The 14,160-nt window shown below is 40.2% G+C and overlaps 1 protein-coding gene across 1 annotated transcript; it reads right to left on the reverse strand.

Annotated features, from left to right (window-relative positions):
- Positions 1-502: 502 nt before the first annotated feature.
- Positions 503-7,973, reverse strand: msantd2 (Myb/SANT DNA binding domain containing 2). Its single transcript, XM_087847111.1, has 4 exons — positions 7,536-7,973; positions 4,528-4,783; positions 4,374-4,437; positions 503-4,251 (listed from the first exon to the last, which is right to left on the reverse strand). The coding sequence occupies exons 1-4, from the start codon at positions 7,965-7,967 to the stop codon at positions 3,330-3,332; spliced, it is 1,674 nt and encodes a 557-aa protein (XP_087703237.1). The 5' UTR covers positions 7,968-7,973; the 3' UTR covers positions 503-3,329.
- Between the last annotated feature and the right edge of the window lie 6,187 nt (positions 7,974-14,160).

The following is a 14,160-nucleotide window of genomic DNA, read 5'->3' on the forward strand; positions in this document are numbered from 1 at the left end:
GTCTGAGCATGCCTAACTGCTTTCACTTTCCCTTCCATTGCAAAAAACACTGACCTGATGAACAAAACGTGCACTGAGAGAAGGCTTCTCCAGTTCATCCTGAAGGAAAGTTGTCCAGGGATGCCCAGGTTGCAGTGGTTGCACTGTTGCCTTGCAGAAAGAAGGCCCTTGGTTTGAATCCATGTATGTTCTCCAGATTAGTTGTGTCTGTGTGCTTCAGCTTCCACCTACAGCTGGTTTAGGTTAACTAGTGATTCTGTTTATCTGTTCATGTTTTTGCTGTGACAGACTCTCCCCCTGTTTATTCATTGAAAACATACTTGAGATTTATGCATGAGCTCATTGCCGTGTTATTCTTTGTCTGTACATACACTTTATACCTGCAGAACTCTTCAAATATGAATCACCAGTAGCAATAACCGATTTTCTTCTAATAGCATATGTGTGGTGTACGCAAGGTACTGACCTAAAGCTCAACACACACACACACACCAGCAAAACCTTCAATTTTCACTGTGTGGCAAATGACAGTGAGTGTCCACTTTATTGTTTTTCAAACATGTAAACATACAAGACAGTGACTTTGAAACAATCACATACAGGACATGGTGTCAACCAATAAAATAGAAAATATCATATTCATCTTTATATACTGTATACCCAAACAAATGAACACTGCAAGTTTGCTAAAGCCAGAATTTTCTTTATATATATATAAATGAATATTACATTTCATTTACATCAGTTCACAATGGAATTACCTGTTGTTTCTTTTCTACACAGTCCTTTCCTGGCACATTGCACATACCCTCAGAAATCCTGTTCAGAAAGGATTATTGGTCAAGGATCAGTTACTCTCTTCAGCTTATAGTCTTATAGCTGTGCCTGGTTTAAACCTGCAAGCGAGCACACTTCACAAACACAGGCACCATTTAGCTTTGCAAAAAGCAGAATGTGGGAGGTGCTAATAACTTCTCAGTATGATCTGAAGAGTGTCTAATTATCCACAAGGATATGGCTGCAGACAGAGATGCTCCAGGTACTGCGCAGTGTCTTACACTCCTGTTAAAATGGTGTATGATGCATCTGCTGCTTAGTTCAGTCAGTAGGGGCAGTTCAGTTAAAGAACGATATCGGGGAATTTATACATTTTACTACTACTTTTCCAATGGTGTCTTTAATTTCTAAACATTACAATCAAGAAAAATATTTATGAGGCAAAGAGACAACACATTAATCAGTGGTTCAGTCTTTGTTCTACTGTCAATAATATCAAATAAACTTGGTAGCAAACATGCCTGCTGAGAAGACCTCTAATGGAAATCAGTCAAATTTATATGTTGTAAGATTTTTGATTTTTTAAAAGCCAATTTTTTGGATTCATCAGTCAAAAAATATTTAGTGCTATTAGAGCATATTGTTTGGAAAGGTAAGGGTGCACTGATGGATTATCTTGCTAATATTTACTCTTCGTTTCTGACCTGAAATTTTAACCGAAGCATCCTGACCTGCAGCCCTCTTACATGTGCAAAATTAAGGCATAACTCCACCAATAATCACTCTGAGACACTTTCGTGTCCACACTGTGACAGTCAAATAAAAGGCAGTTTCAGAATAAATACACACTATGGTCCTTTTGCTGCCATTTTTGCTACATCCTACTGAGGTAGACAGATGCATACTGCAATAGTCACCTTGCCAACCAAACACTCCCTGATGAGGCAATATGTATCTACACTGGAAAAGCAGCAGATCCTTAAATAGTGCACCTCAGTCTAAAAAAAACAGTACACACACTTCTTGTATTGTTTTTCCCTGTAACAGGTTAGGTGTCTGTACATTATGTTTCCTGTATTGTATACTGTTCCTTTTAGACTTGATAAAAAAAATTTCAACTTGAGGCAACTGAAACACAAACGAACAAGAAAATCTGACTCATCTGCAGAAAATCACCTGCACATATTTTAGTGATACACAATAATTTTGACTTCTGCTTTCAAACACATTAAACTTTTTCAGGTATGATCATTTGTGGCAATTATTTGTCAAACAAAATAAATAAATGTAGACCGTTGTATTCGTGACATGTGCAAGTAGTCGCTGTCAACCAAACTGCTCTAAATAATCAGCCTCACAGAGATGCCAGTAAGAGTGGAAATGTTTCATTTGGGCATCGTGGGCTGAGAGAACAGAAGTGCCACACTTTTTGTTTGTGAGGGGCGGCCAATCAGGAGAAAGTAAGATGAAGGTATGAGGAATTAAAGCTAGGGATGCACCGATACTGGTATCGGGTATCGGGGCCGATACTGTAAAATGTGTGTGTACTCATACTCGTAAAAGTTAACCGATACCAAGAACCGATACTAACTTATTTCATTAATCAGAGGGTGGCTTGTCATTTCTGTTGTAGTTTTTTAGATTGGCCACTAGGGGAACATCCTGCACTAAACAGGCACAGGGTTAGACGAGTGAGACTGGCAGCTCCAGATAAAAAAGAGAAACTGGAGGCTGCTGTAGCTAGGCTAAACAAAATGTCAGCAGTGTGGACCGGAACAGCCAACTTTAACTCAGGTTTTGGAAAAGCGATGAAAAATGTCAAGAGAAAATCCACGGACAGTTAAAATAACAGAGGCTCTGACTCATTTTATCGCTCTGGATGACCAGCCAATGCCGGTCGTGGAAAACATAGGATTGCACTGTCTTCTCAGGATACTCGAGCTGCAATATGAAATTCCCAACCGCCCAGACAGTGGCAATAGTTCAGTGATATTTTGTAAAATTACAATGTGGAGACTCTGCAATAATTTAACAGAAGTGCTTATTTTTCACTTGAAATTTTTGTGGTCATTTTTATTAAGATTTTATTTTTTATCGGCAGGGAATATAATAAAACCTGTCTTCCAATTCATTGCATTTTTGTGTGTGTGTGTGTGGTAGAAGTATCGGTTTTTGTACTCTGTATCGGCAAGTACTCAGATCCAAGTATCGGTATCGGTTTTAAAAAATTGGTATCGTTGCATCCCTAATTAAAGCAGTTTGTTTCTGACAGTGGATGAGCTGCACCGAGGACCAGTATAAGATCAAGGCTCTTTTTGAAGAGCTGGTCTGGTCCTACAGTCAGAGCAGAACAGGTCCCCTTAAAAAAAACAACATTTTATCTCCCTGGTCACCTCTCACAATTTTCAGACAATTCACTAGATCATAGTTTGAAAATCCGCCGATAATCATAAAACTTCCACATCCATGCTCTATTACAGACACCTTTCCTGCTGCCGTATTGGCTGTATAAGTTAGTTATAACAGTACAAATCTGAAACAGTGAGGAGTGGTTACAACGTTTCTTTGTTGTTGTATTTTAAGGAATAGCCAACAGCAGTTTCCAGGCACTCCACCAGGGAGCCTGCAGAGAGGAAGTCCAGCTCCACCTCAATAAATTTGATGTAAATGGCACAACGCTCAGGTGAGTCTTCACCTGCCTCGTCCGTCTGACTCGTTCCAGTGACGTGACAGTTCTCCTGCAGGAACCGCGTCACGGCGGAGGGTTCACCATGGACATAGTGTTTGCCAGAGCCCTGAAAGTGCTGAAAGAGACACTGCTGTATGGTCCTGTCCTCAGCTATGCCCAGGTAGCAGTAAGTGACTTTAGCCCCAGTCCTGTCACCACGCTCTACTCCTTCTCCATGAAACTGGCTTTGAGCCCCATTCTCTAACCCACTCTGAGGTAAGCTGTGGTCTTCACTGTCACCTGGGGAAGAGGTCTGTGCAGTGCCATGAGAGGGCGACGCTGCCTCGTAGCCAATAGCGTATAGTCCATACGTCTTGGGAATGTCCCCAGGAAGGAGGTAGTGGGATGTGCCTCTGCTGCAGCTCGTCACCTTTGACTGGGACACACGGACCCAGTCCACCTCCATGTGCAGCTCAAGGCAACGCGCCTCGCTGATGGTAATGTCCAAAAACTTGTAGTAGACATTCTTCCAGTTCATCTTCTGAACTTTGGTCATGATGATGCGGCCTTCAGGCTTCTCCGGGTTGAAGTACTCACGCAGCCGTTTACCAAGCGGCACCTGTGAGCTGATTTCAGCATAGTGGTAACGCACGTGCTCACGCCAGCGCGTGTTGTACCCCACAGCAAAGATGGCCAGCTTGTTGGAGAGGTGTAGCCGGGAAAACTCAGTCCACGTCTGAAAGTGCTCCCACTTCAGCTGCACAGACTCAAGAATATGGATCACCGTCTGCATTGTGTCCCTTTTTCTGTGTGTAATATCAAAAAGCAGTGATGTCAGCTTTTGAGAGGTTATGCAGATTTTATAAACACCAACATAATCTGAGTTGCATTTACAAAGATGGATAAGTCTTGATTCTCGTTGACTTACTGTGTTTGTTCTGACAGCTCCGCTTGGATCTGTAGGACTCTGTGTTTAGGTAACTGGATTTCTTCTGGTAGGAAAAAGCACAAATCTGAGTTCAAAACCACCTGCTGTGTCGTATATTGTTTGGATGTCATCCGCTAGCTAACACCAAACTCACCGGTCTCCATGTCTCCCTCCTGGAATGCCGAGTCCAGCACCTGGTTGCACCAGTCCTCCTGTGAGAAGTCTTCCAGGGTGCTACCATCAGACTCCATCTCCTGATACAGCCCACTGCTGTTGATGAGCACAGGGGCACAGCTCTGGGAGTCCCAGCCTCCCTGACCGAACACCTTCTCCAGCTGCTCGATAGTGTAGCTGCTCTTCCTTTTACCGATGCCGTGCTCCTTCACACGGCTGTAGCAGCGCCGCAGCGTCTGTTTGTAAAAGGAGGATGAACACATCTTTCACAATTAAAAACATCTTTACACTTCTTTACATTGTTACCAAAGGCTGACCAAGTCAGTAGGTAAGTTTTTTGTATCTGTGTAGCAATTATTTCTCCTAAATGCATTCTTAAAACACCACCTGTTGCTTTAAGGGTGATGAATAATCTAGTTTGGTTAAATGCACAGAACAATAAGTACATGTTTATTTAAGAAATCACACTTTTTACTGCTCTTTAAGTTAATTCACAACACTGTGATGACAAATGCCGTGGTGCTGGTTACACCTATGCCTGGCCCTGAAAGGTGCAGCTCATACCTAGCTGCCTCCTTCACCACCTGCCTCTCCTACCCTCAGCAAGATGCCTAATCCAGCCACAACACGGTCAGCCCTCATCGGTCTCCAAGGCAGAGACAGATCTTATCATATGCCGAAACAACAACAAAAACAAAACAATGCAAAACAGCACTTTTGATGATGAAACATCAACATTTTGAACTGAAATGAAACCAAAAAGAAAAAAAATCCAGCAACACCATTTAAATGGAGATTACATCGAAATTTGAACGACACTGCCTGCATCCACTTTATCAGGTTTTTATCGCATACCAATGTGATGTATGTGTTTACGTCAACAAATCAAAATCACTGTGTATGCAAACGGACAAAAAGTTTAGCGCTTTAAATGTATCTGTGAAAAACAAAAAAACCTGCGATTACGATTGCACTGTAGCACTCGAATGTTTTAGGATTTAAAAAAAACCAATACAATTTCATTATTTAAAAATCCAATATGCCGATATACCACCATATATATATATATATATACACCATATATTTTCTTCTTTCATACACACAAAACATAAATTGACTTTGTTATGCGGAATCATTTGTTTACTCATTTACACTCTGCCCTGTTCCAAACAGCTGGCTGTCTTCCAAGTAGGTGTTTACAAACAGGGAAGTTCTACAGCGCCATCTGGTGGACAAACTATACAACACCAACGCTCAGATTTGAAGGACGTGTCTCTCGTCTCTTTTCTTTTTAAATTGACTTTTTTTTTTGTCTTTTTAAAGACTGCAAACATTAGCAAACAGCTAACATTTGCTGTTTCAAGAAATAATAATAATTATAAAAACATTTGCTGTTAACATCTACCTGCCGATAAATCCATTGGGTTCTACTAGAGCAGGGGTGTCAAACTCAAATACACAGTGGGCCAAAATTCAAAACTGGAACAAAGTCGCGGGCTAACATTAATATTTATTGAAATATATTTATTCCTCTAGATATAAGAATGAATCTTTTCTTATGGACTCAAACACGTTTTGCTGGAAAACTGAATATGGAACAAGCAAAGCTTAATACTAAACAATATATATCTTAGCTGTATAATACCAGTAGGCCAGCTCTAATAGTAATCTGGTATGGCTTCGCGGGCCAAATGTAATTAGGCTGCGGGCCAAATTTGGCCCACGGGCCAGAGTTTGACACCTATGTACTAGAGTGTTTCCACAGGCCATGTTAACATGGATAAAAAACTGTCCAGAAAACTAGAGTTCCCTGCAGCTTTCCAAAAATAGAAATGTACTTTTGTTTGAATGAGTCTGACTGAATGTAAGTACCCTAGAACAACCAATCTGAGAACAGCATTCAGAATTCACAGTAAAGTGGGTACCCAGAGACTCTGGAAAGTGAATGATATTTGGCGACTTCAAGTCTCCATGGATGAAATAACTGCATGTGATGCAAAGTCGGTGGGACCCGTGTTCAACTTTCAGGCGAGCGACTGCAGAGACAACCAGTGAGAGTGAAGAATACCGCTGATTGACATATGACCTGCTAGTAAATACATTAAAGGGTCACTTAGGCAACTGGAGCCTGGAATGGCCACAAGTGAACCGCTGTTTTATTAAACTGAGCATGGCAGGAGCTGACTTCCTGTCTCGTTATGCAAAGTTTTGCTTATCACACATGTTGCCAAGGTGCTTAACAAGAATAAGCCCATCTGTGACGATGAGGAGGGCTTGTTTACTTCCTAATGGTAACCACACAAAGCATAGATGGAAGCTGATCTCAGAGCAGTTTAAAGCAGAGCCAGCGGCAGCTTGTCCAGTATGTTAATCTCAGTAATGACACAACAATAACATTTAATAATGGTGCAGCAGATGGTGCAAATAAAATGTGATTGAATAAACTAATGACATGAATCAATATAAATTGCAACATTAATAACAAATGGAAAATATTATTATCACTTTACGGTTTGTTAACAGTAATATAACACTTGACTGAGTTTCTATTTAACATATATGAGTGATGATCATTATGAAGTGTTAAGGACCTTTCTAATGACTTGTGTGCAACATTCATCTGTGTGTCTGTTCCAGGAAGTCAGATGAATAAATCAAAGGGAACTGACTTCACTCTAATAAAGGATATCATCTCTGATAATTGACGTGGTTATAAACAGAAGACGCACAATAACAGGCATGACAGCCGCAATTAGCCTCCTGTACATGTGAGGGAGGCGGGATGAGTGTTTCTGCTAAACACAAGTGCGCTCTGTGTTTAGCAGAAACAACACGTTAAAATATGATTGAACTTGTTTATCTGCGTGTGAGCCACACTGTAGATTAACAGGTAGCAGCTCCATCTCAGTGTCACAGCTACAGGTCCAGGTGCTGGAGGGTTAGTGTGTGATGTTAAAGCTATTGTTGCATCCTCTGAAGCTCATTTACCTTCATCCTCTCCCTGCACTGGGACGGGGTCCTCTCGTATCCCAGCTCCGACAAGGCTCTGGACACCCGTTCGTACATGGCAGGACCGGGGGCCTTACCAGAGAACACGGTGCCGGCGACCTCCAGCTGCTGCATCCTCGCCTCCGTCAGCCTCTCGTTACCCCACACCGCGATGAGGGCGTTTGTCTCGGAGGGCGTCCACGACATCCCTCGGCAAGCCGTGAAGCTGTTGGAGGAGGATGAGGCCGTGTTCCGGCCCGCAGCCCCCGAGCTCACGTTCAAAGGCGAGAAGCGGTTTGGCGTCGAGGGATTAGAGTGATATTGATTACTGTCACTCAAATCCTCCGATTCAGGGGATGGCACCTCGGTTTTCGGTACCTTTAACGGCGTCGATATCTCTGGAGAATGCTCTGTGTTACTGGACGCCGCCATGTTGCCTCTGTTGCTAAGGGGAGGGGAGGGAAAGTGACGTCCGGCTTGGAAAAAAGCACGGCGTGGATCCTGGAGGGATTATGTAGTCTAAACCAGTTTCTCATTGCACTCAGTTATTGTATTTGTGTTGCTATCTCACTGATGAAGAACTACAATTAATTAAAAAGGATATCCAACAAGCAAAATATCCACATTTGATGGAAAGATGAAAAAAAAAAAAAAAAAAGTATTGCATTTATATAGCGCTTTACAATTCCACTATTCATTCACACACTGGTGGAGGCAGCTACAGTTGTAACCACAGCTGCCCTGGGGCAGACTGACAGAGGTGAGGCTGCCATATCGCGCCACCGACGCCAGTAGGATAAAGTGTCTTGCCCAAGGACACAACGACCAGAACAGAGGGGGATCGAACCGGCAACCTTCTAGTTACAAATGAGGTTCCCAACCCCCTGAACCACCATAGCATAACAATAAACATAATAATAGTCAAATATGAGACCAGTTCAGTTCAATTCAATTCGATTTTTACAGCGCCAAATCATAACAACAGTCGCTTCAAGGCACTTTATATTGTAAGGTTGACCCTATGATAATACATACAGAGGAAAAACCCAAAAATCATATGACTTCCTATGAGCAAACACTTTGGGAACAGTGGGAAGGAAAAACTCCCTTTTAACAGGAAGAAACTTCCGCAGAACCAGGCTCGGGGAGCCCGGCCATCTGCCGGACTGGTTGGGAGGACAGAAAAAAGACAGGATAAAAGACATGCTGTGGAAGAGAGACAGAGATTAATAACAGGCAGGGGCGGTGCTGGCGTTTTTGGTGCCCTGGGCGAGCACTCTCTCTCTCCCCCTCCACCGACACACACACACACATAAAACATATTAAAGATTGTACATTATACTGTACACCATACTGAATTTAACCAGATAAATATTTTAGATAGTGTGTGTGTGTGTGTGTGTGTGTGTGTGTGTGTGTGTGTGTGTGAGTGAGAGAGAGAGAGAGAGAGAGAGAGAGAGAGAGAGAATGCAAATGGTTAACAAACAGCCATCATACATTGAGAATAGCAGACAAATCAACATTACACATCTTCCAATTAATGGCTAACTAATATTATGCCAAACACAGTTCAAAAGATTCAATAAGTCACATCAGTGTCTACAGTCTGTTACAGTTTTCCCAATCCCTACTAATGAATGTTATCTTTTTTCAGGATACAAAATACCTGCCATTATCCAAAGACACATCTGCTTACCTGTATCTTTTGCTTGTTTCTCCTCTTCTTTTCTCTTTTTTTCTAAACTGAGGATCGGATGGCTTTGACCTTTTCTTGTCCATCTTCCATCAGTCATTTTGCACTCCAGTATCAACACCCAACCCCACAACATAAATTAATAGACTAATAGACTTTCACCTTGTATAGGGTTTTTTCTTCTTCTGGGATTTCACACAGAAACATAATTAATACATAACGTGTTTGGATTGGCAATATTACGAATGTGCAGTGTATGGAAGCAGCACCAGCAGCCTACACCTAGACCAATGAATGCTGAAGTGTGCATGGTGGTTCACGGCGTGAAGTGTGAAACAACCTGCTAGTGTTTTTATTATTGTTTGTTCATGCTTGCTATCGTGCTGTCATCAATTATTTTAACTTGTATTATTTAAGAAGGAAATGGCCCTCAAATAGAGACCACAATGTCACGGTGATATCACGGTTTTAGATCTTTGGTGTTGGTTGTTTTGGGTTTGTTATGCTGCCAGACACGAATGCATTTGGTCCATATGGACTGCTGGTATCATCTAAAGCTAGTAAGCATGGTTAACAACTTGCATCCATGCCCTCCCACTGAACATTTTGGGGGGATTTCCTTCCTCTTTGGAAGTAGGCCACCCAAACACCTGAGATATCAATGGAAAGCCCAGGATATCCTCTATTTAGTACATCAGGACTCATAAGTCAAAAGATACAGACCAAAAACAAATCTCCATTTCAGAGGACATAAATGAATAGGCTGTTTTTCAGGAGGATATTACCTACAGCTGCAAATGCACATATCAGTTAATTAGTAACAAACTAAAACAAACATTCAGTTAAAACAAATGCACGCACTTGTATGGTCGGTACTAAACAGTCAGCAATAATACTTTCAAAAATGATAAAAGATAACAATTCTGTTAAAAATGATCTAGACATCAAAAACAGCTTAAACACAGCTGATAGATCCAGTCCCCTGGCTGTTAGACTAGCTGTGTCAAACATAAGGCCGCAGGAAGCAGAAGTGGCCTGGCAAACACTCTAATTTAGCCTTACTGAATGGCTTTGGGAGTAAAGGAGAGCATAAATATAAGATTTTTACTGTGACTTAATTGACCTGCACAAGGCTTCATTCATACTACACTAAAGTAGTAAAGTAATTGATAGACAATTAAATAACAGAAAAGATTTTTCACTGTTTTTTTTTTTAAATAATGGGACTGCAGTAGAAAAAATTGGACTTTTTCTGTGAAACAAACAATTTTCTGTTTCATAATTACAAGACTACTTCTTACAATTTAAGAGTTGAGCCACTCTAATACATTTATTTCATCATGCAGAAAAAAACTGCATGTATTGTTAAAATTATACTTTTTTTCTTATACTAATTAATCATAGGGATTAAATGTGTAGTTTCACTGGTCTGACTCATGGAAGGCCACAATCAGCTGTACGTGGCCCGTGATGAAATATATTTAGAGGAGTCGCAGCTTTCTTAGTGACTTCTTCAGTTCTGGAGATGCAGATTGGCGTTGGGATTAAATAATTTGCAGTGCCTCAATAATGCTATGCTTTTTTATTAATAAGTGTTATAAAGTTATATAGTGTAGTATTAAGTGGACACAGCCCTGAAAAATAAAGGCATTAGACCATGTGTCCTTGGGGAGTAGAAAGCTGTAGACTCTCGCTCACGCTTGCCTGGGAAACTGTAGATAAGAGGGGACCATCTGTAGTGGAAAGTTACTGAGACACTGTTGTTTAGACTAGAATGAGAGAGCTTCTGTAATAAAACTGTTAGGGGCTCACCACCATTTTGAGATCCGCGACAATGTGTCATGCAGGAGGCATCTCCCTTCTAGAAGTAATAAAGTGTTAAATTTTCTACTGAGCAGTGTTTTGTCTTCCATCGGATGCCTCTGAGGAATCAAAAGAACTCGGTGAAGTGTTGATATTTACAATTGGGGGTTTGTCCGGGATTCCGATAGGAGGCTAAGGAAGACAGATTGGGTGCGATCTGGGAGCTCAACCAGCAAAGCGAACAGAGACCCGGGTCATTTTGAAATAAAGCACCACCTGGTAAATCAGTTTGCACTTTCGAGCTTATCTAAATTGTCTGTTCACCAAGTTGATTGAATTCTCAGTGTCAATTTGCTGCCGTAGACAAAGAGGCGGTGTGTGATCATCATCCATCCCAGTGCGTTAGAGCAACTAAATTGGGGTGTAATAAGCCGAGTAAACGAATTGGCTGTTGCGGATGACAACTGAAAGTAAGAGAGTAAGAGTAACAAGCCGTCTAGGACTTTGTGTTGGCTGTAGTGTTTAACAAAAAAACTCTGACACGTGTCATCAGTGTCTGCTTTTAAATCTTTATTAAAGACTCATTCATATTATACGCTTTTTGTTTGTTCTTTAAAAAATAATTTTTTTGACATTCTTTGGTTAACTACATTCAGTTCTTTTAGATTTTTATGTTAATTTTAAGTTGTTCATAACTATAATAATCACATTGTATCTTATTTTGACATTCCACGTGTCTTTATTAGCCTTTTTTTTTAACTGATTTGCTGGTTTTGATAAGTACTATACAATAAACCTTACCAGTTTTAAAATTACATTAATATTTTAAGTATCTTGTGAACATGAAGTTAATAAGGTGCAGAGTCCAATTTAATCCAATGCAAAACTATATTTCCCATTCAGGAAGTGTTTGTCCCAGCATAAACTGACAATAAAACACATCACAGAGACTTTTGCTCATTTTCAGTTCAGTTTGTAAATATAGTCACCAAGGTTTGGAAAAGAGTTTAATACAGCAGACTAAAACTGTCTCAGTAGATTTTATGACTCTAATAGTGATTTTTTTTAAACTGAAATTTAAACTTTAGTTTAGCTGTTATGGTCTGTTTCTTCACATCTCCAAAGCAGGTCACATTTTTACAATATCCTTTGACTGTATTCACACAGACTTTGATACTAAACATTTTTCCTGGGAAGTGTGTCCTGTGCAAACTGTCTTTCGAGATCTGTGCACATGGTTTGAATAATTTTGAGAAATGAAATCTCCTACAAGACTCATGTGCGTGCACATCTATTTTCTGAAGGCTTGAAAGCATTTTAGATCTTGGTATGACAACAGCACACCCTGTGTCAGAGGTTTAAATTCCAACAGTCACTCTTTGAGATAAGGTTTTATATTGGCGCCCAAAGTTGGAACCCTCTGATATAATTTTATGGATTTGTTGATTTGCTTAGTTTGTCTCAATGACAATCTCCGTTATATTTTATGTCACTGATGAAAATGATTAAAAAATGGTACAAATTTTATCTACACGTTCTTTCTCAGTGGATCAAGTGTTAGCTAAAGTGGTTTTCCTTTATGCCAAAAAATCTCACCAGTAAGTTTCAGTAATTAATGACATATATTTACACAGTCTATGTATCCACTGTAACAATGTTATACTTCATTATGGGCAAATGAATGTCAAAGGTAAAACTGAAGTCATTTTTAGATCTTATCCAGTATATCTACTTCAAGATTTAATATTCTATATTTGTGAAAAAACATCACAGCACCAAATAAACAGAGTAACAAACATAGGGACAGAGTGCCTTTTCTGCTGATCCTCACAACTGCACCCAGAGGGCAACGTGTAACATGACACAGCAGTTAGAGGGCAGTGAACAAGAATTTTTATTGGATTTTGAGTATATAATTGGTTATTTCATGGCCCCATTGATTGATTGTGGCATTATTTACTTCATCTTCTCTGTGACAGTGTTTGATTGGCTTTCTTCAGGGACTGCAGGTCATTCAGTCCAGCTCTGCCATCTGTCCAGTGCTTGGCTGTGTGTGTGTGTGGTCAACATAGTCCTAACCTGGCCAAAGGGATAGGTCAGGACCCTGTATAATTTTCTTTGAATGAAGTCTGTGGACTGCTGTCTATTAAAGGTCAGAGACAGGAAACAATCGACAGTCTAACTTTCAGTGTGAAAAAGTAGCCGCTAATAACACAACATGTCATGTTTTGTCACGGTCTGCAGAGACAGGCCGTGCGGTGGTGTGTGTAATGGACCCAGGTGCGTACACAAGTGAGTAGACGGGAGTGAACTTAACAGAAAGCGAGACTTTATTATGGCTGAAGACAAAGTGCACAAACAAAGCAGGGATAGCGTGACTAAACTAGACTATAACTAAACTGGGAAAACTAATACTGTTCATTTCATTTCATTCATTTCATTTATTTGTTCATTTCAGGCACAACAAAAATACATATATTGAATATAAAGTGCACAAAACAAAAAACAAAAATTACCTGAAAAGGAGTGGGACGAAGAAAACTTATTAAATCCCACCCCTATACTCACTCATCAACAAAAAACAATAAGCTTCCCACAGCTACGCCCATCGTTACAACCAAACAAACCATCAACAGCCCCGGGCACATGCAAGCATCTCAACGGCAGCTCGCAACAACAAATAGAACCTTCATAACTGAATACAGAATATATATTAATTATAAATTGCGTTACCACAGGTAACAGGCAATAATAATTACATAGTGACAAACACACATACATACATACATATATATCTACACACACATGTACATACATACGCACACACTTTTTTTTTCTTTTTTTTTTTTTTTGAATCCATACCAGCAATGGTAAGAGAACGAACATTACAGAGCACACTATAACCATCATTGAGTATACTGTGACCAGACCAACTGTTTGTAGAGGAATTTAAATCTATGAATATTTTTGCATTGTTTCAGTTGTAAACTCAGACTGTTCCAGATTTTCACACCACATACAGACACACAAAAACCTTTACGGGTTGTTCGAGTTCTGGGTAATTTGAATTCTCCGAAGCCTCTCACATTATAAACCCTTTCTCGAATTTCAAATATAATTTGTAAATTT

Source organism: Neolamprologus brichardi, chromosome 10 (genome assembly GCF_056152115.1).
Source record: "Neolamprologus brichardi isolate AB-2024 chromosome 10, ASM5615211v1, whole genome shotgun sequence".
NCBI lineage: Eukaryota > Metazoa > Chordata > Actinopteri > Cichliformes > Cichlidae > Neolamprologus > Neolamprologus brichardi.